General features: G+C 45.9%; 2 protein-coding genes across 3 annotated transcripts; one reads left to right on the top strand and one right to left on the bottom strand.

The window, feature by feature from the left end:
• The first annotated feature begins 1,322 nt into the window (after positions 1-1,322).
• MPI (mannose phosphate isomerase) lies at positions 1,323-16,275 on the top strand. Its single transcript, XM_081964448.1, has 8 exons — positions 1,323-1,674; positions 5,446-5,573; positions 6,839-7,039; positions 7,615-7,756; positions 8,874-9,056; positions 9,957-10,130; positions 10,419-10,627; positions 11,590-16,275. The coding sequence occupies exons 1-8, from the start codon at positions 1,656-1,658 to the stop codon at positions 11,806-11,808; spliced, it is 1,275 nt and encodes a 424-aa protein (XP_081820574.1). The 5' UTR covers positions 1,323-1,655; the 3' UTR covers positions 11,809-16,275.
• On the bottom strand, positions 13,624-23,453 carry FAM219B (family with sequence similarity 219 member B). 2 transcript variants are annotated; one of them, XR_014176341.1, is made up of 7 exons: positions 23,334-23,453; positions 21,720-21,816; positions 21,302-21,392; positions 20,686-20,763; positions 19,877-19,922; positions 15,797-18,752; positions 13,624-15,561 (listed from the first exon to the last, which is right to left on the bottom strand). XR_014176341.1 is itself a non-coding variant. In XM_081964449.1 (6 exons), the coding sequence occupies exons 1-6, from the start codon at positions 23,412-23,414 to the stop codon at positions 18,597-18,599; spliced, it is 549 nt and encodes a 182-aa protein (XP_081820575.1). In that variant the 5' UTR covers positions 23,415-23,453; the 3' UTR covers positions 13,624-18,596. The 2 variants fall into 2 exon arrangements, 1 of the variants encoding a protein (XP_081820575.1); XM_081964449.1 differs by having other exon boundaries at positions 13,624-18,752.
• Between the last annotated feature and the right edge of the window lie 698 nt (positions 23,454-24,151).

Below are 24,151 nucleotides of genomic sequence, written 5' to 3'. Positions count from 1 at the left end.
AAGAATAAAAAGATACAGCACTTAAGTGATAGTCAAGGTTACTAATAAGCAATCGAATCATACTAGGACACAAAACTAAATTGTAAAGATACACGCAACAAGGTTATAGTCATAAGTGGGACGAGATCGGTACTAGGAAGGAAGAGAAGAACAATAGTAATACAGTCTTTGTGCTAGATCTATCTATCTGTCTGTCTGTCTGTTTACTCTCTCTCTCTGTGATCTATCATCTGTTATCCATCCATCCATCCATCCATCCATCCATCTATTATCTCTATCTATCTATCCATCCATTCATCCATCCATCTACCTATTATATCTTATCTATCCATCCAAATCTATCTATCCATCAATCCATCCAAATCTATCTATCCATCCTTCCATCCAAATCTATCCATCCATCCATCCATCCATCCATCCAAATCTATCCATCCATCCATCCAAATCTATCTATCTATCTATCTATCTATCTATCTATCTATCATCTATCTATCTATCCATCCATCCATCCATCCAAATCTATCCATCCATCCATCCAAATCTATCTATCCATCCATCCAAATCTATCGTCTATCTATCTATCTATCTATCTATCCATCCATCCATCCATCCAAATCTATCCATCCATCCATCCAAATCTATCTATCTATCATCTATCTATCTATCTATCTATCATCTATCTATCTATCCATCCATCCAAATCTATCCATCCATCCAAATCTATCTATCATCTATCTATCTATCTATCTATCTATCATCTATCTATCTATCTATCTATCTATCTATCTATCTATCTATCTATCATCTATCTATCTATCTATCCATCCATCCAAATCTATCTATCATCTATCTATCTATCTATCATCTATCTATCTATCTATCTATCATCTATCTATCCATCCATCCAAATCTATCTATCCATCTATCCAAATCTATCCATCTATCTATCTATCTATCTATCATCTATCTATCTATCATCTATCTATCTATCTATTTATCTATCTATCTATCTATCTATCTATCTATCTATCTATCTATCTATCCATCCATCCAAATCTATCCATCCATCCATCCATCCATCCAAGTCTATCTATCTATCTATCCATCCATCCATCCATCCAAATCTATCTATCTATCCATCCATCCAAATCTATCTATCCACATCCAAATCTATCTATTTATCCATCCATCCATCCAAATCTACCTACCTACCTATCTATTGTACTACGCAGCAGGAAAACATATAATGACAGCCCCGGCTTGGGAGGAAGCGCCTTATGGGAACTGTAGTCTCCAATCAACGACAGGGCCGCTGCCCCGGGGGAACCTCTGCCTGTCTCCTCTGCTTTGGGTTGTTTCAAAGGACCCCTTGAAACGATTTCTCGGGAGGGGGGGAAAGGATCTCGGGCGGGCTCCGAAGTCACTCCGGTTCCCCGCGCGGGCGCCCTCCTTGCTGCTCGCCTTCCTCCAGCTCTGCAGCGAGCCCACTCCGGATGGAGAGAACTACATTACCCAGCTTGCCCAGCCGGTGGCCGGGAAGAGGCGTGGCGGCGGGTCTCTCACTCACTCTTTCTTTTTTTTTCCCCCTTCCTTTTTTTTCCTCGCTTGGAAGAAAATAAAAAAAGGGATCGGGACTCGGTCGGAAGCCCCCCAGCATGGCCAACGAGTTAAGAGGTGAGTTGCAAAGCGAAGCGAAGCAAATGCAAAAATAAAAAAAGGGTGGGTGGGATCGCCTTGCAAAATGAATGAATCTCGGCTGAGAAAGGGATGCCAGGGGTTGCAAGCTGGAATTGGGGGGGGGGGGAGCGTCTTGGAGGGGAGAAGAAGCCCCCTTGCACCGGGCGGCAAAGCCTCGATGCCCCAGCAGACGCTTCATTCAGGGTTCTCCTTTGCCTGCCTAAGCGCTGTATACTCTGGTTGGGTTGGGGAGTGGCTGGCTGGGGGATTGGATTTGGGGCGGTGGGCACGCCTCCGCCTGCAAACGGGATGGAAAAGCGCTGTTGCCCCAGCAGACGCTGCATTCAGGATCCTTTGCCTGCCTAAGCGCTGTATACTTTGGTTGGGGTGGTGGGTGGTGGGCTGGGAGGGGGATTTGAGGCGGTGGGGAAAAGCACTGTTGCCCCAGCAGATGTTGCATTCAGGGTCCTGTCTTTCAGTGTTCTGACCCAGGCTTCCTTAAAAAGCAAGAAGCAGAGTCTTGGTCCCGGCAAAACCATTTACACGGCAAGGCTAGTAAACAGTCTTTCCGAGGAATGTTTATCCACACGAACCTTATCTCGCTCAGAGAGCTGCCAGATAACTAGTTTCCAAACGCAGGGCAAGGCAGCACTTGGCCCAGAGTCTCTTATAGTCACAAACAGAACTTTCCACTCTTGAAACGACCGAAGGAATGAATTGTTTCCTGCAAAAGCCCCCTCCCCATTCACTCCTCTTTTGTTTCCTATGGGAGGGGCCAATCACCTCCAAGGTGTGGCTTTACTCCCAAGTCGGCCCTGCTTTCTTAGTTGTTCTTGTCTTCTGGCAGCTCTGCGCATGCGCACACTGGGAAGAGGCTCCAGCTGTTCCTCTGCCTCACTGCTGTCTAGCTCCTTCTCTGCCTCTGACGCAGAGCTTTCCTTGTCTGAGCTTTCCTCAGCCCCCAGGACTGGCCCATGTTCCTCCCCAACCTCCCCACCAATGGGCCACAACACACTGCAAAGATGCGTAAACAGGCCACCTTAACGGTTAACTACGGTGTGTGAATGTGTTCTTTGCGGCCTTTGGTGGGGAGGTTTCCCAGCCCTTCTTGCTGATGCTGGATCTGAAACGAAGACCTTTGGCAAGGAAACAGTATGCTGGAATTGTGAGTGGTTGCTTGTAAGCCAAAGGAGATCCACTTGATCCAAGGCTGCCTGACAACGTAATATTTTTCCGTCTGGGGAGGCAGGTTCCTCTCCAACCTCTCTGGGTTTTGCATGGATGAATGCAGGAAAATCTGCAGAAATCCACACCGGTTTGTTACTCTCAGTTTGCTCTGAGATGTTCCCAAAATAGCCATTTATCTCAGGTCAAGTCAGGCACGCTTAGAAGTGCTGCAGCTGTTTATAGCAAATCAAGTGTCCCTGTAATCTTAATCCTTTGTCATCCTTTATCCCTCCACTTTTCTCTTGGTGGGATGGACAAACGGATAAAAACGGCCCCATTTATTTAAATTTTTTAAAAAAAGGAACGGGGAGATTACGTTTTGCACCTTTTTTGCACTGCTTGGTTCTCTTGCAGTGAGATCGGCCCCTGATATATTATACCGGCTGATTGGAAACCGGCAAAATCTTTAATCTTTAATCCTAGTTTTCGGGGTGAACCGAAATTGGCTGGATTCCTAAGCAAAAGACACACAGGAAGCCTGTGGTCTTACAAATCGTATAATGGGGAGGTTTGGACAGCACAATTTTATAATTTAACTTGGAGGTTGAAGTGAGCAGGCAGGTCGTGTCCTGAATTCACATCTCTCTGCATGAAGTAATTCTAGGTGGAGGAGAATTAAGCACTAGGGAACTTTTTGGTAGGAAGATGGACAGGCTGAGCCGGAAGGAGGGTTCAAATGTGTCATCAGTCGTAAGTCCCTGTGTGCCCACAAGAGATCCTAATTCCAGTGCATTGAATTCCTTTCTTAACTCCCAGTAATTTGCCTTGACTGTCAATAATTCAGATTCTTGGAGTGGTGGCCTAGAGGTGGAGCTCTCACCTCACAATCCAGAGGCTGTGAGTTCGATCCTAGTTAGAGACAGATATTTCTCTCTCTGGGCATGATAAGAATATATTTGCTGAACAAAACTCCGCATTGGTGAGAGGAAGGGCATCCGGCTGGCAAACGCTCTGCTAACTCCATTCAGTTTCCCACATTCCTCCCTGCAAGGGATTATTGGGTCGTTAGATGCGAAGATGATGATGAATAGTTCAGATTCTTCTAGAGGACTTTAAGCTTGCAATAAATCTTTATCATCATTTGGGCTGCAAGGATTTCCTGATTTCCCCCGCGCTTGGCGTTTTTATTTCCTTGCATGAAATTATCGCCTTGGAAAATAAAACCCAGCTTTCCAGATTGTCTTTCAACTCAAGACTGAGCAACCTGTGCTTGGTTATAAAATGATCAACGAGATGGCGATGCTTGTGAGGTGGTGTCGTTGAATTACTTCTCCATCCGGAGGACATTTATTTCTATGTAAAGATGAGACCGGGATCGCTGGAATTTCGCCCCGGAAATCCATCAGAGTGAAGAAGAAAATAAGCAAGGGCAACCACAGAAGGAGGGAGAAAGAGGAGGGAAAAGAAGAAAGGGTAAAGGAAGCGAGGGAGGGGTAGTAAGAGTAGGAGAGAGGGTAAGAAGGAGGAGAAAAGAGAAGGAGTTGGGAAGAGGGAGGGGAAGAAGAAAAGAGGAAGGATGAGGAGGGAAAAGAAGAAAGGATAAAGGAGAGGAAGTAAGGGAGGGATAGTAAGAGTAGGAGAGAGGATAAGAAGGAGAAGAAGAGAGGAGGAGTGGGAGAGAGGGAGGGGAAGAAGAAAAGAGGAAGGAGAGGAGGAAAGAAGAAGGCAGAGAAAGGAGGTTGGGAAGAGAGGAGGAGTAGGGTTGTTGAAATATAAGTTGGATGTACGGGGTGGAAAAAAAGCGACCCCGGTTATGCTTTTTATATGTTTAAAGTCCCTGCGGGGAGAGGGGGCGGTCTATAAATTTAATAAAACCTAAACCTAAAGAGATTGTGATAAATGCTAGTAGATAACAGATAAATATTAAGGGTACTCATGAGAATACGTATTTGTGAATGTATATGTGTTTTTATTTATTTATTTTATAGAATTTTATTTTTTATTCTCTTACATACCATTTTAAGTATACAATCACATAATGGTTATTCTTCTTTACATTTATTCTTCTTATACATTTATTATTTCATTTAATAGGTTATAATATACAGTTTGGGTTGCTTTGTTTACCATCCCTTCTGCCTGTTGTAACACCATCTTATTTTCCCTTTCTTTTCTCCCTCCCTCCCTCCTGTACTTTCTTCCTTCCTCCTCTCCTTCCCCTTCCTTCTTCCCTTCCCTTTCTCCTACTCTTCCCCTTCCTACCCTCTCTCCTTCTCTTCCTCTCCCTTCCACCCTCCTCTCCTTACCTCTTTCTTCCTTCCCTCCTCTTCCTTTCATTCTCTCCTCCTCTCTCTCCCTTTCTTTTCTATTATTGTAGGTGTCTCTTTCAGGTCTCAGTTTATGTTCCCTTGGGATGGTATTTCCACAAACCCAAGTATAATTTGATATCATTTCTTATTCCCTTACCTTCACTAATCTACCCTAACGATATTTGTGAATGTATATGGAAGGGGGAAAAAAAGATAAAACTTCTTACAAAAAGAAAAAGAATGACTTCTTCACCCTCTTCTTCTTCCTCCTCTCTCTTTTTGGCTCGCTCAGTGTTTCCCCTGGCCTGTGCGGTGCAGAACTACGCATGGGGCAAGCAGGGAAGGGACAGCCAAGTGGCCAGGCTCTTAGAAAGCAATGACCCCATGGCACAGATTGACGCCGAGAAGCCGTACGCTGAGGTGAGTCCTCGTTCTTACAGATCGACCACGTTTCCAGCATCTTCTTTTTCAAAATTTCACTCTGGTCTCCCTTCCCATGAAGCTGAAGAAACCTAATGAGTTAAGAAAACAGAGCAAAAGTATCGCGTCTCCGTCTCCCAGAGACAGGATTTTGAGAGTCAGTCAGGGCCGTCTCCGCGAGGATGGCGAGTCACATCCGTCGAGGGGGTGCCGTTGAGTTCACTGCCAGCGCATAATTGTACCCATGTGTCCCTTCCAAGTCAGTGTTAACTCCTGGCGATTGGCCTGGGGAAAAAAGTCTTTGCAGTTGTCTTGAGGAGTTTTTAGAAGTGGTTTGCCATTGCTTCCTTCCTAGGGCTGAGAGAAAGTGACTGGCCCAAGGTCGCCCAGTTGCCTTCATGCCCAAGGTGGGACTAGAACTCCCCGTCTCCTGGTGATTGGCCCAATGTCATCCATTTAGTGCCTAATGCAGGACTAGAACTCACAGTCACAGTCACCTAGCTGGCTTCCATACCAATCATGGAACTAGAACTCACAGTCTCCTAATGTTTAATTCCTAGATTACAAGGGAACCAAGTGTGTTTGGCCCATCCCTTTCCTTCCTCCCCCCCCCGCCCCCGTTAAAAGTGTTACATGTTTATTTCTTAAGTACTGTTGGTCCAAATTCTTTAGAGAATAATTAAACATTGTGAGTCTAATGACAAAATTACATGTGGGATAAACCTATAAAGGTTTATGGAAGGATGAATGGACATATCACACAATTTGATCAAAGGTCACTGATGTACTTTCCATGTCCAAATAAAAACTTCGGAAGGATATTATTTATAGTTTCTTTGGGATGCATGAAAATAATTATATATAACTATAGTTCCAAAGATGCTTTAATAAAGGTTTAAAGTTGCCACGGTCTCGCCAAAAAGAATTTAATCTGAAAGCCATACTAACAATTCACTTTTCTGTGAAATGCAGGGATAATTAACCATTGCTAGAAAAAAAAGAGTGGAACTTAAATCGTTCTTGGTATTTTGGGGAGACAAATACCATCTTGTACGGTCTTCTTCGTTTTATTCCTGGCGCAATTGCCCGTCCCTTTCCTAAGACTCGGCGTGATTCTCTGACTGGACTCACTCATTCTGTGAAGCCACGATTGATCTAACCAGGATTACAACATCCATCACAATGAGCTGGGCTCACTTTTCATGTTAGGCCATAACCCCAAGGCGCTCTGGGATCCCCAATGCCACTTTTCTCTTCCTTCCCAGCTCTGGATGGGTGCCCACCCCAAGGGCGACGCCGTCATCCTGGATAACCGCATTCCCCAAAAGACTTTAAGCCAATGGATCGCGGATAACCCTGCCTGTCTGGGGTCAAAGGTGAAGGACAGCTTTCAAGGTCAGCTGCCTTTCCTCTTCAAAGTGCTGTCGGTCAACACAGCTTTGTCCATTCAGGCCCATCCTACCAAGGTAAGGGGGGTTCCTCAAATTTGCCGGGGGAATATTCTGCCAGTTTCCAATTGTGGTTTCTCTTGGCTGACGGCCCTCAATAGCAGGGCATCCTTTTTCCTCTACCTGCCCTAACCAAAAGCCCCAACCCTATCAATTGTGGAGCCGAACGGCGACAGGGAGCCGCAGTAGAAGGATGGAAGAGCCACACGCAGCTCCAGAGCTGCACATTGCTGACCCCTGTTCTAGGAAGACTTTTTCGACTTTGCAATGTAACCATAACCCTAGTACCGCGTCTTCTGTTTCTGTTTGGCGGATGGGCCAAATGAGCCATTGTACCGGTACGGTGATCGCTGCTTCCGGCTACTACTGGTACGCCCGTACTGGGTGTACCGCCCGGAATGCACCACTGCTTTTGGGTCATTTTTGATCCTTTGGGATTGGGTTGCTGCCCTTCTCTAGTCCACCTGTTGTGCATGTGAGGTCCCCCGCCAAATTCTGTGATCCATCGAACAGAAAACAATCCAGTGTCAGTTCAGTGATCAAAGCTGACTTGGGCCCTGGTCTTACCCGTTGCCCATTTCTTCTCTCCTTAGGAACTGGCAGAGAAACTTCACGCTCAATATCCAGAGCACTATCCAGACACCAATCACAAGCCTGAGATGGCCATTGCCCTAACCCCCTTTGAAGGCCTGTGCGGTTTCCGGCCTGTGGAAGAGATTGTAGCTTTCCTCCAGCGTAAGTAGGCGAGGGGAAAGAGGAAAAAGATCACCGGACACAAATCCTAGAAAGATAAATGATCTGGTTTAGTAGATCCTGGGAGTTTGGGACAGAAGGTTTCTTACTTAGAACGTTGCATTGGGGAAACGTTGGGGAAACGTCGCATTGCAACTGTGGATATCTCTCTTGTTGATTAGTTAATGACTTATTTTTTTGAGTTAAAGTAATAGTAGAGCCTAGGGACGCAGTGGCTCGGTGGCTAAGACGCTGAATGTGTCGATCAGAAAGGTTCGAATCTTTAGCGCTGCGTAACGGAGTAAGTCCCAGCTTCTGCCAACCTAGCAGTTCGAAAGCACGTGAAAAATGCAAGTAGAAAAATAGGAACCACCCTTGGTGAGAAGGTAACAGCGTCCCGTGCGCCTTTGGTGTTGAGTCATGCCGGCCACATGACCATGGAGACGTCTTCGGACAGCGCTAGCTCTTCGGCTTTGAAACGGAGACAAGCATCGCCTCCTAGAGTCGGGAACGACTAGCGCTCATGTGCGGGGGAATCTTTACCTTAATAGTAGAGCATTATAATCTCATGCCTATCCTGAAACTTGAGATATTCAAGTTTCAGTGTAGAAAAGATGTGAATTCCAGACACGAACATGCGGTGAACTCTTAGCACTTAAGAGTCCCCTTCTCTCCAAAGAGTTTGTTTTCCCCAATTGGTTTCAACCTCTGTAGGTAGACTACATCATCAGATCCATTCCACAGGAAGGCTAAAACTATTTCGATGGAGATTGGCTATGTGGTACGGTGGCCTAGAGGTGGAGCTCTCACCTCACAATCAGGAGGCTGTTAGTTTGATCCTAGGTAGAGGCAGATATTTCTCTCTCTGGGCACACTGAGAATATTATCTGATGAACAAAACTCCTCATTGGCAACAGGAAAGGCATCTGGCCAGTAAACACTCCGCTAGCTCCATTCAGTTACCCAGACTCCACCCTGCAAGGGATGATTAAAAGGTGATGATGATGATGGAGATTGGCTATCTCCACCAAAGTCATCTCTTGTCTTCTGTATAATCCAAAAGACAATGGAAGACCAGCCGTTAGGGTGGACTCCCATCATCTCTCTGGCCTTTCTACAGATGTCCCTGAATTTCGAGCTCTGATCGGGAACGTTGCAGCCGAACAACTGGAGCGAAGTGGGAGAGATGACCCCCGTGGCGTGACAGCAGCTCTGAGGGTCTGCTTCACCAGGATGATGAAGAGCGAGAAGAAAGTCTTTGTTGATCACCTCAACCAGCTGGTGAAGCGGATTTCCCAGGAAGGTTAGTCGTGTCGTGTCGGTTAATAGAGAGCTACTGCCTGGACCCGTGTTCCTGAAGTCACAATTCTTGATAGCTCCAGCCAATCTGATCTGAATCCTAAGCTAAAGAAGGCTGGGTTATGTAATCACCTCTGGGTGTTTCAGTGGGTCCAAGTTTGGTGTCAGGGTTCCGACCGATGCCCTAATTAAAACATGAGCCTCAGGCCAAGCTTCAAAAGAAATCCAGTTATTTATTAGGAGCTTCATGTCGGCCACGTTCCAAGGGAAGCCAACTCTGACCTCACTTAATTCGCACCTTGGCTCTGACCCTGTCCCCCCCCCCCAAGGTGTGTCATCAGTCACATTCCCCAACGAAGCAATTTCGCGGGTTGTAGAAGTCACTCCCTCCGGCCACTGCGGGTCTGCGTGGAGATGACGTTGGAATGTGCTTTGTTTTGACTGAAACGCAAGTTCCTCGATTCAGCTTCGAGCTCCGATTCCCCATCCCCCTGCCTATGGCAACTCGAGAGCAGGTCAGGAATGCTGCGCGAGTTGACGTTTAGTTTTATGAAGGAATGTAAAATTGACCTTGGGGATTACGGAAAGAATGAGTACACCATTAAAAGCTCTCTTCCAAGCTGTGGATTTCTTTAGGGAGCCACAAGGGTTGAAGTCCTTCAAGATCCCTCTTCCCCTGGACTTGAGCTTTGGTGAACCTCAACAAGATCTCCATCATGCTCTGCTTCCACAGACTGGAGACTCTCTTCACTATTCTGTAGGATCTCTTTTTGGGGACTCTTCTGTAGGGCTAATCTGAAGACACTGACACATGTTTCAGGATGAAGGTGCTGATGGCACCATACAAAGCCTACCTTGGACCAGAGCCCTTGCTCAAATCCCTTTCCTATGTCTTATTCCCCAGCTGCTGCAGGAAAAGATATTTCATCCAGTTGTGGCGAACTCCTTCTCAGGTTACACTCTCAGTACCCTGGCGATATCGGCTGCTTTGTTATCTACTTCCTCAACCAGATGAAGCTGCAGCCTGGGCAGTGTATGTTCCTGGGAGCAAATGAGCCCCATGCCTACCTCTACGGAGGTGAGTTCCTTCACAGGAAGCAAGCATCTGCATGAAATGGGCTGGGAGAGAGCTGGCATTTTGGATCTTTCTTAACCAAGGGCCAAGGCTGATTTCCCACATTATCTAAGCCAGCCGGTTACCAAACTGGGGGTCCACGAGAAAATTTTGGCGGCCTGCAGGAAAATGATTTGCATTTTTTATATTGCACTAAATACTATTTATTTATTTATTTAAAAAATCATCCTAGCATACAACTCCCAGAATCCCCCCTTCAGCCTCATGAGTGTCTGTCCTTATTCTCTCCAGACTGCATCGAATGTATGGCTTGTTCGGACAACACGGTGCGCGCTGGCCTGACGCCCAAATACATCGACGTTCTGACCCTGTGCGAAATGTTGAACTACACGCCAGCTCCCGCCAGCTCAAAGTTGCTGGTTCCTACTCAAAGCCGCCTGGATCCTTGCGTCTCCCTGTATGACCCTCCCATTCCAGATTTTGCTGTCATGCGGATAGAGGTAAGGAGTCCCGCTCTTAAGACCATCACAAGTTGCAAATGCAATGGCCAGGTTCCATTCGGGTCGTAAGAGCATTTATGCAATTCTCCTTCTCTTCTTGCGGCTAAGACATACCGAGTTTATTCATCGTTGGCTTCCTCTGTTGCGATATTGTAATCCAGGTTTTGGGAGACAATATGAGAACTTGGCCAGTTGTGTTTCATGATTAAGCAAACCTTGGCTTAATGTATGTGATGCCAACCCAGAAATCACTGGCTAAGAGGTTAGCATAATGGGCAGACCAGTTTTTCTGAACAGAAAAGGATTATTCTGGTAGCATTCTTTGGGGAGAATTTTCTTTAAAAAAACAAAAGGAATGGACAGAAAGTTGTGATTTCAATTTGGGGGGGGGGTTTTATAAATTTGTGTCTTCAGTCCATTTTCATCTGGAACTCAGCTCCTTTGTCCTATTTGGGATGCTTGCAAGTATAGAACAAATTCTGATTTTGGTCGGTTCTGGTTTCATTTGTATCCTGTTCCAGCTTCAGCTACTTCCTGTTTGTTTCCCTTGCTTTGGTTATGTTTCAGTTGCTTCCTGTTTCGGTTTGTTTCTTCCTGTTCCAGCTTCAGCTGCTTCCTGTTTCAGTTTCACTTGCTTCCTGTTTCAGTTTGTTTCTTCCTGTTCCAGCTTCAGTTGCTTCCTGTTTCAGTTTGTTTCTTCCTGTTCCAGCTTCAGCTGCTTCCTGTTTCAGTTATTTCCTATCCCAGCTTCAGCTGCTTCCTGTTTGTTTCACTTGCTTCCTGTTTCAGTTTGTTCCTTCCTGTTCCAGCTTCAGCTGCTTCCTGTTTCAGTTTCACTTGCTTCCTGTTTCAGTTTGTTTCTTCCTGTTCCAGCTTGTTGCTTCCTGTTCCACCAAAGCAGGAAGACTTTTCTTTTTTCTTACTTCCCGCGTCGAACAACACCTCTGTTTTCTTACTTACAGATCCCGTCCTCCATTAAGCTGTACCTCATTTCGGCCATCGACTCGGCAAGCATCTTGCTCACGGTCCAAGGTTCGGCCGTTGGCACTTCCACAGCTGCTACATCTGAAATGATTCTACGTCCCGGCACCGTGTTATTCATCTCTGCCAACGAGAGCCTCTCCTTGCATTTTAATTCCCCCGAGGGAATGGTCCTCTTCCGGGCTTGCTGCCTCTTGTAATAAGGGACGGCGAGCAATTTTCCTCCTTAGAGTAACTCAAGATCAGTAGAAGCTGCCCCTTGGTCTACAATATCTCCAGTTTGTTTCATCCTTCCAAGACTGAGGCTCAGGTCACCTAGGAATATCAACCGTCTTCTCTTCTTGGTTGGCTTTTGGCCGATGCTCCGTTGCTTCAAAAATGTAGGGTTGGAAATGCTTTGGTAGCCCCTGCGGACCCCCTAAGTGGGGGGCACACGGAGGCTGTGGGCAACGCTTTTGTTAGTTCTGACTTGCCAAAGAACACAATCTCTCCCAATAGATGCTTCTCCCGTGTCATTCTTTCTTGAGTAGGGTGGTTGTATCTTACGACTATAACGGTGTGTTTCAACTTCGGCAACTTCAAGACGGATGGACCTCAACTCCCAAATTTGCAGATTAATGAGGTGGTTAATAAGGCCACCCAGTAATCGATTATTTAATTTGGTTAACGAGAGTGGCAAAAATGGGTCTTGTCCTGTGATGGCTTGCCTGACGACCGCGCTAATTTGGGTCCCAATTGTGGTCATAAGTTGAGGACTACCAGAAATGTCTATGGAGATTCTCAAGTCCTACAGGTCATGGTGGTTTTTTTTTTTTTTAAGAGGCAACTGGACTTCCTGGTTTTTTTTTGGGAAGACGTTTCGCTTCTCCTCTGAAAAGCTTCTTCAGCTCTGACCGGCTGGTGGGAAATGGAAGGGTTTCTTCAGGGCGACAGATAAATCTCCAAGTGGCCTCAAGGACGCTCTAAAAGGATGCAAATGACCAGCTGTCTGCAAGGAGGATAAACCCTTCCATTCCCCCCACTCAGTCAGAGCTGAAGAAGCTTCTTGGGTGAGGAGCGAAACATCTTCTAAGAAAACCAGAAAATCCAGGTGCCTCTTGATAAAAGCAAGGGGACTGGACAAGAGGTAGACCCTGTTATTATCCTCCTACACTCACTCACTTAAACTGGGACCCTGACAAGCATCCTAACTGCAGACCTTTTGATCAACGCACTATACATCTTAAATGAGTTTAGCCTTGAATATTGTGCCCATCCAGCTGTCATATTAAGCTGTGATGTTTGGCCTAGAGGTTAAGGCACCTCTAGGCGGCTGCGAGTTCTAGTCCTGCTGTAGGCATGAAAGCCAGCTGGGTGACTTTGGGCCACGCACTCTCAGCCCACAACCCACCTTCACAGGGTTGTGGAGAAAAATAGGAGGAAGGAATAAAAACAATATGGGCGGAATAAAAATCAAATAAATAAAAACAAATGCTGCTTTGTTTACCCAGGTGTGACAAACTATGTTCCTGGGTTGGTTTTTTTTTTGTTTTAAATCGCATGCTATACAAACCCGGTTTATGGAGGAGTGCACTGATCTAAGGGGATGCGGTGGCTCAGTGGGTAAGACGCTGAGCTGGTCGATCAGAAAGGTCAGCAGTTTGGCGGTTCGAATCCCTAGCGTTGCGTAATGGAGTGAGCTCCCGTTACTTGTCCCAGCTTCTGCCAACCTAGCAGTTTGAAAGCACGTAAAAAAATGCAAGTGGAAAAATAGGGACCCACTTTGGTGGGAAGGGAACAGCGTTCCGTGCATCTTTGTCGTTGAGTCATGCTGGCCACATGACCACGGAGACGTCTTCGGATGGCTCTGGCTCTTCAGCTTTGAAACGGAGATGAGCACCGCCCCCTAGAGTCGGGAACGACTAGCACAGATGTGCAAGGGGAACCTTTACCTTTTACACTGATCTAAAAGGTCTAGTTGTCATGCCTACCAAGAGGAGAACATCCTTTTTGGATAAACAAAGGGACAAAGTGTGTAGAGTAGAAGCTACTTTATTTGTTAAGATGCTTTTCTTGGTTAGACTGTACAAAAAAAAAAAAAAAAAAAAGATACACAATGAACCGAGTATACAATAATATTAAATATCCCGTAAGATTGTCTTCTGTGCTGTTCAGTTTTGTTTTTTTTAAAGAAAAAAAAAACTTCATGTAATGCATTTTAGTGCTTTAAGGCAGCTTTAAAAAATAAAGTCTACTGGGCAGATTTAATGGGGGAGTGGAGTCAGTTCTAAAAATGCCATCCGTTCTCTCAGCATTGCAGCAGGCCACTAGAAAGGATGCGTTTGTATAATGCCTGCTAGATTTTATAAATATTTTGGTATATCTTTTCATGTGACAACACTGAAGAAATGACCCTTGGTACTCACTTTTGTTGCCAGCAACCTAGGCATTAATGGCTCCGTGTTGCGTTATTTTGAGGGGACCGCACATATACACAGTTATACAAGCTGTATACTCACTACTTTACATTGTAGCCGAGTGTCACATGAAAAGATAATACTTAAATATTTACAAAATGCGAGGTGGTGTACTCTCTTCTGTGCTATTCTGTACATATATATTCCATAAAAGAAGAGAGGCGGACATTGCGATCTCTGGAACTTAAATATATATCATCTACGTAGCTTTTGTTAGCCTCTGCTAATATCGCCAGAGTGTAAAAACCACCATTGAAGAGATATTCGCCTTTATACATCATTGATCAATTTGGGCATGGCGTGCGTGATAGGCCCATCCACCTGCCTCTCACCTGTAATTAGCTCTGCTGTTTTTTACTTCAAACAGGTTAAATCGATGGAGGCTTTGCTCCAGTGGTATGGAGCTTAGCTTCCCATCGCTGGAGCCGGTAGCGACCCAGGCCTGCCACGCCTCCAAACTGGTTCCCCAGTCTCTTCCGCTACCGCCATCTTGTTTTCGAGTTCTGCGCAAAGCACGCGGACGACCAAACTGGCAGTAAAGCCAGCCGGAGTCCATCCCTGCTTAGCTCCTGTCGCTTCCTGCCCTATCGCAAAGAGTTTGGGCTGCTGATCCCCAAGGAAGGATGCTGAGCTGTCCGATGTTGCTTTAACGGCATTCTCTCTGGATGTTAAAGCAGCATTGGAGAGCTCAGCGTCATTCCTTGGAGATCAGCAGCCCAAACTGTGTGCGATAGGGAAGGAAGCAACAGGTGCTAAGCCCCCATCGCTTAACCTGTGTGAAGTAAAAACGACACAGCTAATTACAGGTGGATGGGGCTATCACGGGCGCAATGGCCAAATTGATCAATGATGTATAAAGGCAGGCATCTCTTCAATGGTAGTTTTGACACTCTGACAATGTTAGCAGAGGCTAACGAAAGCTAAGTGGATAACATATTTTAAGTTCCAGAGATCGCAATGTCTGTCTCTTCTTTTGTAGCAACATCTGGAACTCGTATTTTTAGGATAGTTCGCATTAAGTATCCTATATATATATATATAGGCTTTTGGATTAGATCAGGAGTCTCAAAACTTGGCGACTTTTAAGACTTTTGGACTTCAACTCCCAAAATCCAGTGCTGGCTGAACTTTGGGAGTTGAAGTCTTCACAAGTCTTACAAGTTGCCAAATCTGGAGAACCCTGGACTAGATTATCTTTAAGGTCCCACGTAAGCGTCTGAAGATACGCGTCCTTAAAGCTCATCGAACAAACAGTGCATGAGTAACATGGGCTCCGTTGTGAACATGGTAGTTTCTGTCCTGGATAAAAACCATCTCTGGCAATTCGACCAACAAAGTAGCCCTTTTTTCCTAATACCTTATTTTTGGGAGTATAAGACGCACCTAGCTTTTGGGGAGGAAAACAAGAAAAAAAATCTGCCTCTCCCTCCCAGCAATTTGCCTCCTTACAGCAAACAGCCTGTTTCAGTTTCAGCAGAGCCTGATTAGCACAAGCAGCTGATTGTTGGTTGGATTGCCCCTCCCCCCAGCCATCAGCTGTTTCAGGTTACAGGAATTGCCACAGCTTATTGCAGCCTCCGTGCGCCCCATTTTCCGCTCAATGGGGGCACGGAGGCCGAAAATGGGGCGCATGGAGGCTGTAATAGGCAATGGCAATCCCTGAAGCCTGAAACAGTTGATGGTCGGGAGGCTGATCCAACCGACAATCAGCTGCTTGTGCTAAAGCTGAAACAAACAGGCTGTTTGCTGCAAAGAGGCAAATTGCTGAGAGGCAGAGGCCAAAGGGTGGGGGCCAGTGAGTAGACAGGGCTACATTCAATGTATAAGACGCACCCAAATTTTCACCCTCTTTTGGGTGGGGGGCAGTGTTTCTTATACTCCAAAAAATACGGTAAATGAACAGTAGCTTTTTTGAAAGAAAAATATATATAGCGCAACCAGATATTTGTTTAGCTTAAGTACAATTTTCGCCACTATACTATAATATTCACCATTATAAGTACAACTTTCTCCAACCTAGTATTAGCCTTCCCCTCGGTGGTTAAGTCTTCCAAGTCTGAATTTCTAGCAATTGTAATCCGGCATAGATGAAGGGAAAAAAATGGGAAATGCCAATTTTATAGCTTTACCAAGCCAATTCTGCAAAGATTCGTACATAGAAGGCCACTTTTTTTAAAAAAAATAACTTGCTGGTGATGTGTTCCAGCAAGGGGGGTGGGGGGAAACCCAAACCAGTGTACCTGCTAGTAACTGATGTTGGATAGTTTGATTAAAAATGGCTGGAGAAATCAGATTTGGGATTGAACAAAATCCAGATAACCAGTAGATGGCAGCCTAGAAGCAGCTGTAATGCTGTGTTTTGGCTGCCATCTACTGGCCACCCATAGCTTTTGCAATCCACACCAGGAAGCTCTGCAAAATTTCCAATGGCATCTGTGTTTCACCCCGGACGACGTCAACCCAAGCCGGAGGAGATGTTGACTTTGAGAGGACTTACGCCAACTCACCGCAGCCAACTCGCCACGGGACAAGAGTGACACTAACATATCAAAAAAGGGTGGAATAGAATCATTCAAGGAAGGATGGAAAAAGAAGGGACCAAAAGAAATGTGAATGAGACCGAAATTAAAATAATTTTAAAAATTATTTCAAATAATTAAGTGGAGTCGCTGAGTTGGTCACAGCAAATTAATCCCATTCCCTTTTGAGAGAGTCACAAGACATAAGCCTCAAGAGCAAGTTGTGCGTATGAGGAAGAAATGGACTTAAATTTTTTTGGGGTGGGGGGGGACTGTGACCAGGAGCGAGATGTTTAAGAGGTCAACACTGGGACATCCTTCTCAAATCGCAGGGATGCAGTGGAAGAACTCCAGATCTTCTATGATCAATGACATTGAGTTCCCCTCCACCACAACCAATGAAGTGAAGATGGACAATTTCATGTCGATGAACTCCACTACACCCTCCTAGAGTAGAACATCTCCCATCCCAGTTCCAGAGCATCCTATCCAACATCCAGAAATCCCACTAGAGATGGACATTCTGACTGTCCCATCAACATCTCCGAGACGTCGGTTGAGACATGCCGCTTCGGAACAACAGATTAGAAATGGTCAAAGACAGAGACTGTTTCTGCTCTGGGTCAATCAGTACTGGTGACCTAGGAAGACTAGATCTTGACTTCTTCCCCAGAACTGATTGCCACCCAAGTTACACATTTACACACACTCTGCCAGCTGCCTAAAACCCATCCTTTCTTACAAGAAGAGCCAGAGGTGAAGTGGGCCGAGAGCATGCAAGAGTCCTTTTCCATGGGTTAATTTAATGCAAGAAGACCCTTGGTGGTCTTCATAAGCTGTTGATGATAGGACCTCCGTTCATTTGAAGGACACCAAGTTCAGAGAACATTAAAAGTAATGGATAGGTTGAGAACGTTAAGAGCTGTATGTGACCTGCAAAGGCCAGCTGGCTTAAGGAGTTTCAACTTTGTCCTCTTCACTTAGCTTCAACTCATTCCATTTAATTCCCCCCCCCCCCAAAAGCAAACGGGTCCAATGCGACCCCCCCCCCCAAAATCCCATCTACCAAATAAGTCAAGTATTGTCAGCCATCTCTCCCACATTAAAGCCAGTAGTTTCCAAGAAGATTTGCAGTTTCGTGGCCCAACTGCCCCTAGATCTGAGAGGGCCAACCTTCAAACAGAAGGAGAAGCTATTGCTAAGGTGAGGTTGCCTTGAGACTCTTTCGGGGGATCCATTAAAGGCTGAAGATTAGAGCTCCGGCGTCTTCAACCTCCCTTCCCTTTTACTTCCGAAAGAGAACGGAACGAGCAACCCCATAGCTGTAGTAACTAAAGCCACCAACAAGGTGTAGACGAAGAAAAGGCCCATGTCGTCAAGAAACCTTGGCGCAAGCTGCTCTCCCCACCCTTGTGCAAGGCAAGATCTCCGTTCTAAATGGAGCTCCTGCAGAAACATCTCAAGAACTTCCCTCTCTCTCATCAGAAAAAGCAACCCGGGAGTAAATCTCTTCCCTTCTGTCTCTAGGCAGCATTGAGGGTTTCTCTTTCCCTTCCTTGTCTCCGCAACCCCAATATATTGTGAAACCTAGTTATCGGAATTGCTTTTGTTCGCTTTTACACGCACACACACGCACACAGGTTTTTCTGTTCACCATTTATGGGGAGAACCCCTTGCCTCCTGATTAGTCCTTCAGGAGTGCTGAACCTTGCCAAGAGAAGCAACTCCTCTTGGCACCGGGCTCCTGAACACTTAAAGAGTTAATACACTTCTACGTAGCACCACTCAGAAGATACTAGGGAAAGCTTGAGCAAGGTGCCAACAGTACACTGCCTTGCCCTTCCAGGGACCGGATCTCCAGGGTTAGCGCCCCCCCCCCCCCCCGCTCCGTCCCTCTGATTTGACCTAAAATTCAGCAGGGATCCAAAACAAAGAGAGGAACCGGAGGGGGGGGGAGGGGAAAGTGCTGAATTCTTGACCCGTGTTAGTGCAGCAGCCCTCCGAGGCTTCTTCCTATTGGATGGAGCAGGAGGCAGAGTCGCCAAAGCAACAGGAGCACGGCGAGGACGAAATGGGCTTCGGGGGGATCAAATCGAGATCCTCGTCGTCAGGGATCTCGTCCAGGCGGTAGCCGTCCTGCAGCAACTGCCGGCTGAGATCCTGGTTGACCTGGGGGGGGGAGGGAAAAAATACGGAACAATAACTTTCATTGCAAACCTACCGGGCAGAATTAGGTCTAGTGGTTAAGGTGCTGGCCTAGAAACCAGGAGTTCTAGCCTTGGCTTAGGGAGGAAAGTCTGCCGGGTGATTTTGGGCTGATCACCGGGAGACGGGGAGTTCTAGTGCTGTTTTAGACATGAAAGTTGGCCGGGTGATTTTGGGCCGATCACCGGGAGACAGTGAGTTCTAGTACTACTTTAGACATTTCTCTCATCACACAACCCACCTTGCAAGATTGTTGTTGTGGGGAAAAAAGGAGGAGTAGCGCGTGTGTTCTCTGCCTTGAGTGACTTATAAAAATAATAATAATACAGGCAGAATATAAACAAAGCAATAGCAGCAACATTCAGGCCTCTCTTGAGAACTTTTAGCTGATCCATTCAACACACACAAAGATGCACGTGCAAGATTAAATTTAGCCCAAACGTCCACAAACGAGGATTAGCATTTGAATCCTAGTTGGCACCTTCCTGCTGCAGCTCCAGTTTCCTTCTCAAAAATCCCCTGAGGTTGGGAGCCTGAACATTCACAACTCTGTGTCTGTGTGTGTGTGGGAGAGAGAGAGTGAGAGTAAGAGAGGGAGAGAATGAGAATACAACAGCAGAAAGAGCAGACCGATCAAGCAACCTTTGCCTGTCTTAAAGAAGTTCATAGGAGAGCTAACCCACAGGAAACAATTATTAAATTATTTAAATGCAATTATTACATTATTTAAATGCAATTATTACATTATTTAAATGCAATTATTACATTATTTAAATGCAATTATTACATTATTTAAATGCAATTATCACATTATTTAAATGCAATTATATTATTTACATGCAATTATTACATTATTTACATGCAATTATTACATTATTTAAATGCAATTATATTATTTACATGCAATTATTACATTATTTACATGCAATTATTACATTATTTACATGCAATTATTACATTATTTACATGCAATTATTACATTATTTACATGCAATTATTACATTATTTAAATGCAATTATTACATTATTTACATGCAATTATTACATTATTTACATGCAATTATTACATTATAAAACACCAGACTTGCCTCGGCCGAGGAGTAACCGGAGGAGCATCTCGATTCCAGGTCATCGCTAGGAGAAGAAAACGAAGGACAAGTTAAAAGGATACAGCAAGCCCCATTTTCAGTCACCAACCCATCCATACTGCCCCCCCCCGCCCCCCCAAGATTGTAAGAAACTGCCTGTCAGGCTGCAGCCACCTTTCCTTTTGGGTCTTTGGCCTGCCACACTTTCTATTATTCTGCTATTCATTTTCTATGGTGGGAAAATGGGAGGGGGGATTGTAAGGAGTGAGATGATATGCAGCCATAACAACATTCTTTCTAGAAAGCCAAGGTCATCCTTTGTCTCTGCACCTCTGCACCTGACTGGAACTGGATGGGTGGAACTGGCAGCATGGCAGTGGGAGATTGGACCATGTGATGGACTTGTGGGTGTGGGGGCAACCGGGAAGCTTTCCCAGATGTGCCAACATGGCTCTCTTAATAAATTGGAACTTTGAACAATACCCTTCCTTGGACTCTGATTTACTTTTGGATGCTATATGGACCCCTAACATTGTCCTGTGATTGAGCCACATTTTTCAATAAAGATTTGGGAGAGGCTGCCTTAAGAAAGGTATTTAATTCTTGGAGCTAACCAACTTCCCCCCCACCCCCTCTAGCCACAATCAGATTATTATTTCCTCCTTTTGCCGTATAGCTGGCACTTGGTCGTAAACGACCGGTCGTTAAGTCGAGGACCACCTCTGTAGAGCCAACTCAATTGAGGGACAGGATTCGACCTTGTTTTTTTTCAGACCCAAATAGTCAAGCAGTGCTTACATGCCTCTCACCTGTCAGAATCAAGAGCCACCAAAGTTTCATCGGAGGTCTGGCTAAGTGCCGTGTAGCCCTTGTTGAATTTCACCGTCCTGGTACAAAGAAGAAACTACTATGAAGCTACTATGCACGGTGGGGGTGGAAGGGGAGAGTGGAGGGCATGAACAGAAGGAACAAAGCAGAGGTACACCTAGATTCAAGCTAAATTTACTAACACTAAGGAATTCCTGGAAAGTTGGCATTCAGACAAATTAGCTGTCAACAAACACATAGAGGTAAACCACACTTACAGACCATTCAAAAGACACGCTAAAAAAAGCTAAGGAGGAAATAAAAAAGACCATAATGCATCCTCTCCAGCAGCTTACACTCAGATAAGCAGGGATAAACCCCAGGCAAAACAATCAAGCAGATAACAATACCCAACCTCCTCACTGTCCGGCAGCAAGGCGTGCCACAACAGCTCCCTGAAAACTGACATCCTTCACTTCTGCATCTAGTCCTCAATAAAAAGTGGTTTGCTCCCCCCGTTTCCCAAACTGCATTTTGCGAGTTGCTGATTTCCTCCCTGCATCCCTGGCCGATCCTGAAAAACCAGAATTATCACTGCCATTCAACAAGAACGCTGACCTCACAGCTCCTGGTTTGGGCTGTTGCCGGACGGCTCCTGAAAGCACCCCCTTCTTCCGCAGCATTGCCTTCGCCATCTCGCGATGTTTTTCTGCAACACCAAAAAAAAAAAAAAAAAACACGAAGAGAAATTCAGCAACTGCACTCTGTACTCCTTGGGCTTCTGAAAATAACCCAACTTTTACTACGGCTGTTTGTAGCATCTCATGTTTCTGCCCAAAACCAGCCTTTTGTTTCTGGGTACAACATTGTGAACTATTGTGAATAATTGGTTCACTTAACAGTGATGTGGGTGATCCACTTTAGGGCCGTCATGACTAATGACCTTAAAATGGGCAGGCTCCATTACAGTCGTTGAGGACTACCTATAAACAGCGCTATAAAGAGGTGGAGAAAAGCCGTATGTTCTTTTACTTACGTAGCTTATCCTGAATAGAAAATGGTTTGTTCATAATGTAGGGACCTCTTTTTTCTATTGGGGGGTCTCGGCACATCCTCTGTTTGTCCATTTGCCCCTAAAAAAGGAAAAGGAGTGAGAAGTTGAAGAGAGCAGTTGCATTGGACACTGACTAAAAAACCACTAAATCCAATCACTGTTGTAGCCAGCCAACGGCTAGCAGAGCTGGCAGCAGATTCGGACAGTGAGGAGGTTGGGGAGGAAGATGGGCCAGTCCTGGAGTCTGGGGAAGGCTTGGACGAGGGCTCTGTGTCGGAGGCAGAGAGGGGGGCAGAGCCGTCTGACAGTTATCAGCTGCCTTCAGAGTCAGGCATCAGTGAGGCAGAAGAACAGCTGGAGCCTGTTCCGGATATGCACATGCACAGAGTTGCCAGATGAAGGGAAGAGCTAAAGAACAGGGGTCGACTTGGGAGTAAGGCCAGAGGTGGATGATGAACGGCCCCTCCCAGAGGAAATAAGAGGAGCGAAAGGGGAGTGGAGTTTGCAGGAGAGACAATTAGTTCGCTTAATTGGTTTGTGGCTCTGAGAGACTCCTGGCCAAGTTCTCCAGTTATCGGCTTGGCAGCTCTCCAAGCCAGATAAGGTTTGTGACTGTAAATCCTCCCTCAAAAGACTTTGCTGGATGGGAATGAGCAGAATTCACAGTAGGAAGCCTAGGTCAGAACAATCACATCTCTTTGGTAGATTGTACGTAAACAGCAGCAGCAACAAGAAGCTTCTTGGTAATTTTGCTCTTGTTGTGTTTTATTTGTTTATTTCAAAATAAAGCATACTAAAATACTAAATCCAAGCACATCACTTTGGTGGATTGTACATAAGCAGCAGAAACAATAACAAGCCCCTTGGCCCTTTGGGGGTTTTATTTATTTTAAAATAAAACACACAATTAGCAAGAAGTCTACCCCACCCGTCTCGTCCAATAGGAAGATGAGAAGAAGAAAAAAAGGCTGGAAGGTTTTTTTTTGGGGGGGGGGAGCCTCTAAGAGGCATGAAGGGCCGAACTCAGAGACCCCCCATCCCCCTCTCACCCCCCCAGCCCATTTCCCAAAGAGTTAGGAAGCCTCTCACCCCACTATTTAGGGTGGGGCTGGGGGTGAGAGTTTACTCTCCCTTACTGGGCCAGGCTGGGAAAGGCTAGATCTCCCTCCTGGCTTTGACATCTTGGCGGTTGCGAATGGAGCCTCCCCAGCCAGGAGCAGTCTACCCCAGCCTCCGCCGGCTCTTCCAATAGGACGATGAGGAGAGGAAAAGACTGGAGGGTTTTTCTTTGGGGGAGGGGTTGTTTCTCAGAGGCATGAAGGGCCGAACTCCCAGAGACCCCCCCCCATCCTCCCCCAATCCCCACCTTCACCCCACTGCTCACAGGCATGGAGTTTACTCTCCCCTACTAGGCCAGGCTGGGAAAGCCTAGATCTCCCCTCCTCGCTTTGACATCTTGGCTGTTGTGAATGGAGCCTCCCCAGCCAGGAGCAGTCTACCCCACCCCCACCGCCCAGGCAGGCCTCATCCAGCCGAGCTCCTTGGGCTGACCCGGCCAATAAGAGGTTCTCCCCGCCGCCCCTTTCCCATCCTCACCAGGACGCCGCTGGGCCCGAGGTGCGGCCCGGGCTCCTTTCTCCGAGGCGGCTCCTCCTCGCCTCCATCTCCCGTCGCCATCGCCGCTTCAGCCGGAGAAGCTCCCCCGAAGCCACGCCCACCCACTCACAGCCTCCGCCTGTCATCGCGAAGTTCCGCCAATAGGAAACGCGATGGGGCGGTGCCATATTCAAAATTAGCCTCCGACATTCTTCCGGATTGGTCTGTTTTCTGTAAAGCCCCGCCCTTGTGCTTTCTCTGTCTCGCGAGCAACGCCTATAGGCGGGGTTAAGAGAGAGACAGAGAGCTGACCAATGGAAGGCGGCCCCCTGTTTTTTGTTTGTTTTGGGGAAGAGCAGAGGAATGAAATAGGCGCTCTAGGATACTGGAGGACTTGCGCTCCGTGGCATCTGTCAAATGCCCTCCAATGGACAAACAGAAAAAAAAAACCCAAGTTTTATCTCATTTGTGTGAAAAAATATTTTCTCCATCCTGTTCCAGATGGACTACAACTCCCATCATACTGTCATTGTCCATAGCTCTTTTTGTTCATGTTAATGTCAATATTTTGTTTGTTTTAGATTGTGGTTTTATATCTTGTTGTAAATTACATAACATTGCTTGATGAGATATAAATTTAATTCATATATATATTTAATAAATATACAAGGGATTCGATTAATCCATTTCTAAGAAGGGAGCCTGCAATTGCCTTTGTGAAGGCATATAAGGAGAAAGGAACTTGGAGCAATTCTTAGCATTATACGAAGAGTACATAAACTGAATTTACAACATACGAGCTGTTTTTCCTAAACTAT

This window comes from Natrix helvetica, assembly GCF_964273705.1.
Source record: "Natrix helvetica genome assembly, chromosome: 12".
NCBI classification, from domain to species: Eukaryota; Metazoa; Chordata; class Lepidosauria; order Squamata; family Natricidae; genus Natrix; species Natrix helvetica.
The sequence above is the reverse complement of the archived record's forward strand: the minus strand, read 5'-3'. Positions and strand labels throughout refer to the sequence as shown.

Coding starts and splice junctions, on each gene's coding strand:
- MPI (XM_081964448.1), top strand. Junction 9,057..9,956: donor GAAGCGGATTTCCCAGGAAG/GTTAGTCGTGTC, acceptor CTTATTCCCCAG/CTGCTGCAGGAAAAGATATT. Junction 10,628..11,589: donor TTGCTGTCATGCGGATAGAG/GTAAGGAGTCCC, acceptor TCTTACTTACAG/ATCCCGTCCTCCATTAAGCT.
- FAM219B (XM_081964449.1), bottom strand. CDS start 23,414: ATGGCGACGGGAGATGGAGGCGAGGAGGAGCCGCCTCGGAGAAAGGAG. Junction 21,393..21,719: donor TTCTATTCAGGATAAGCTAC/GTAAGTAAAAGA, acceptor TTGGTGTTGCAG/AAAAACATCGCGAGATGGCG. Junction 19,923..20,685: donor GTGGCTCTTGATTCTGACAG/GTGAGAGGCATG, acceptor TTCTTCTCCTAG/CGATGACCTGGAATCGAGAT.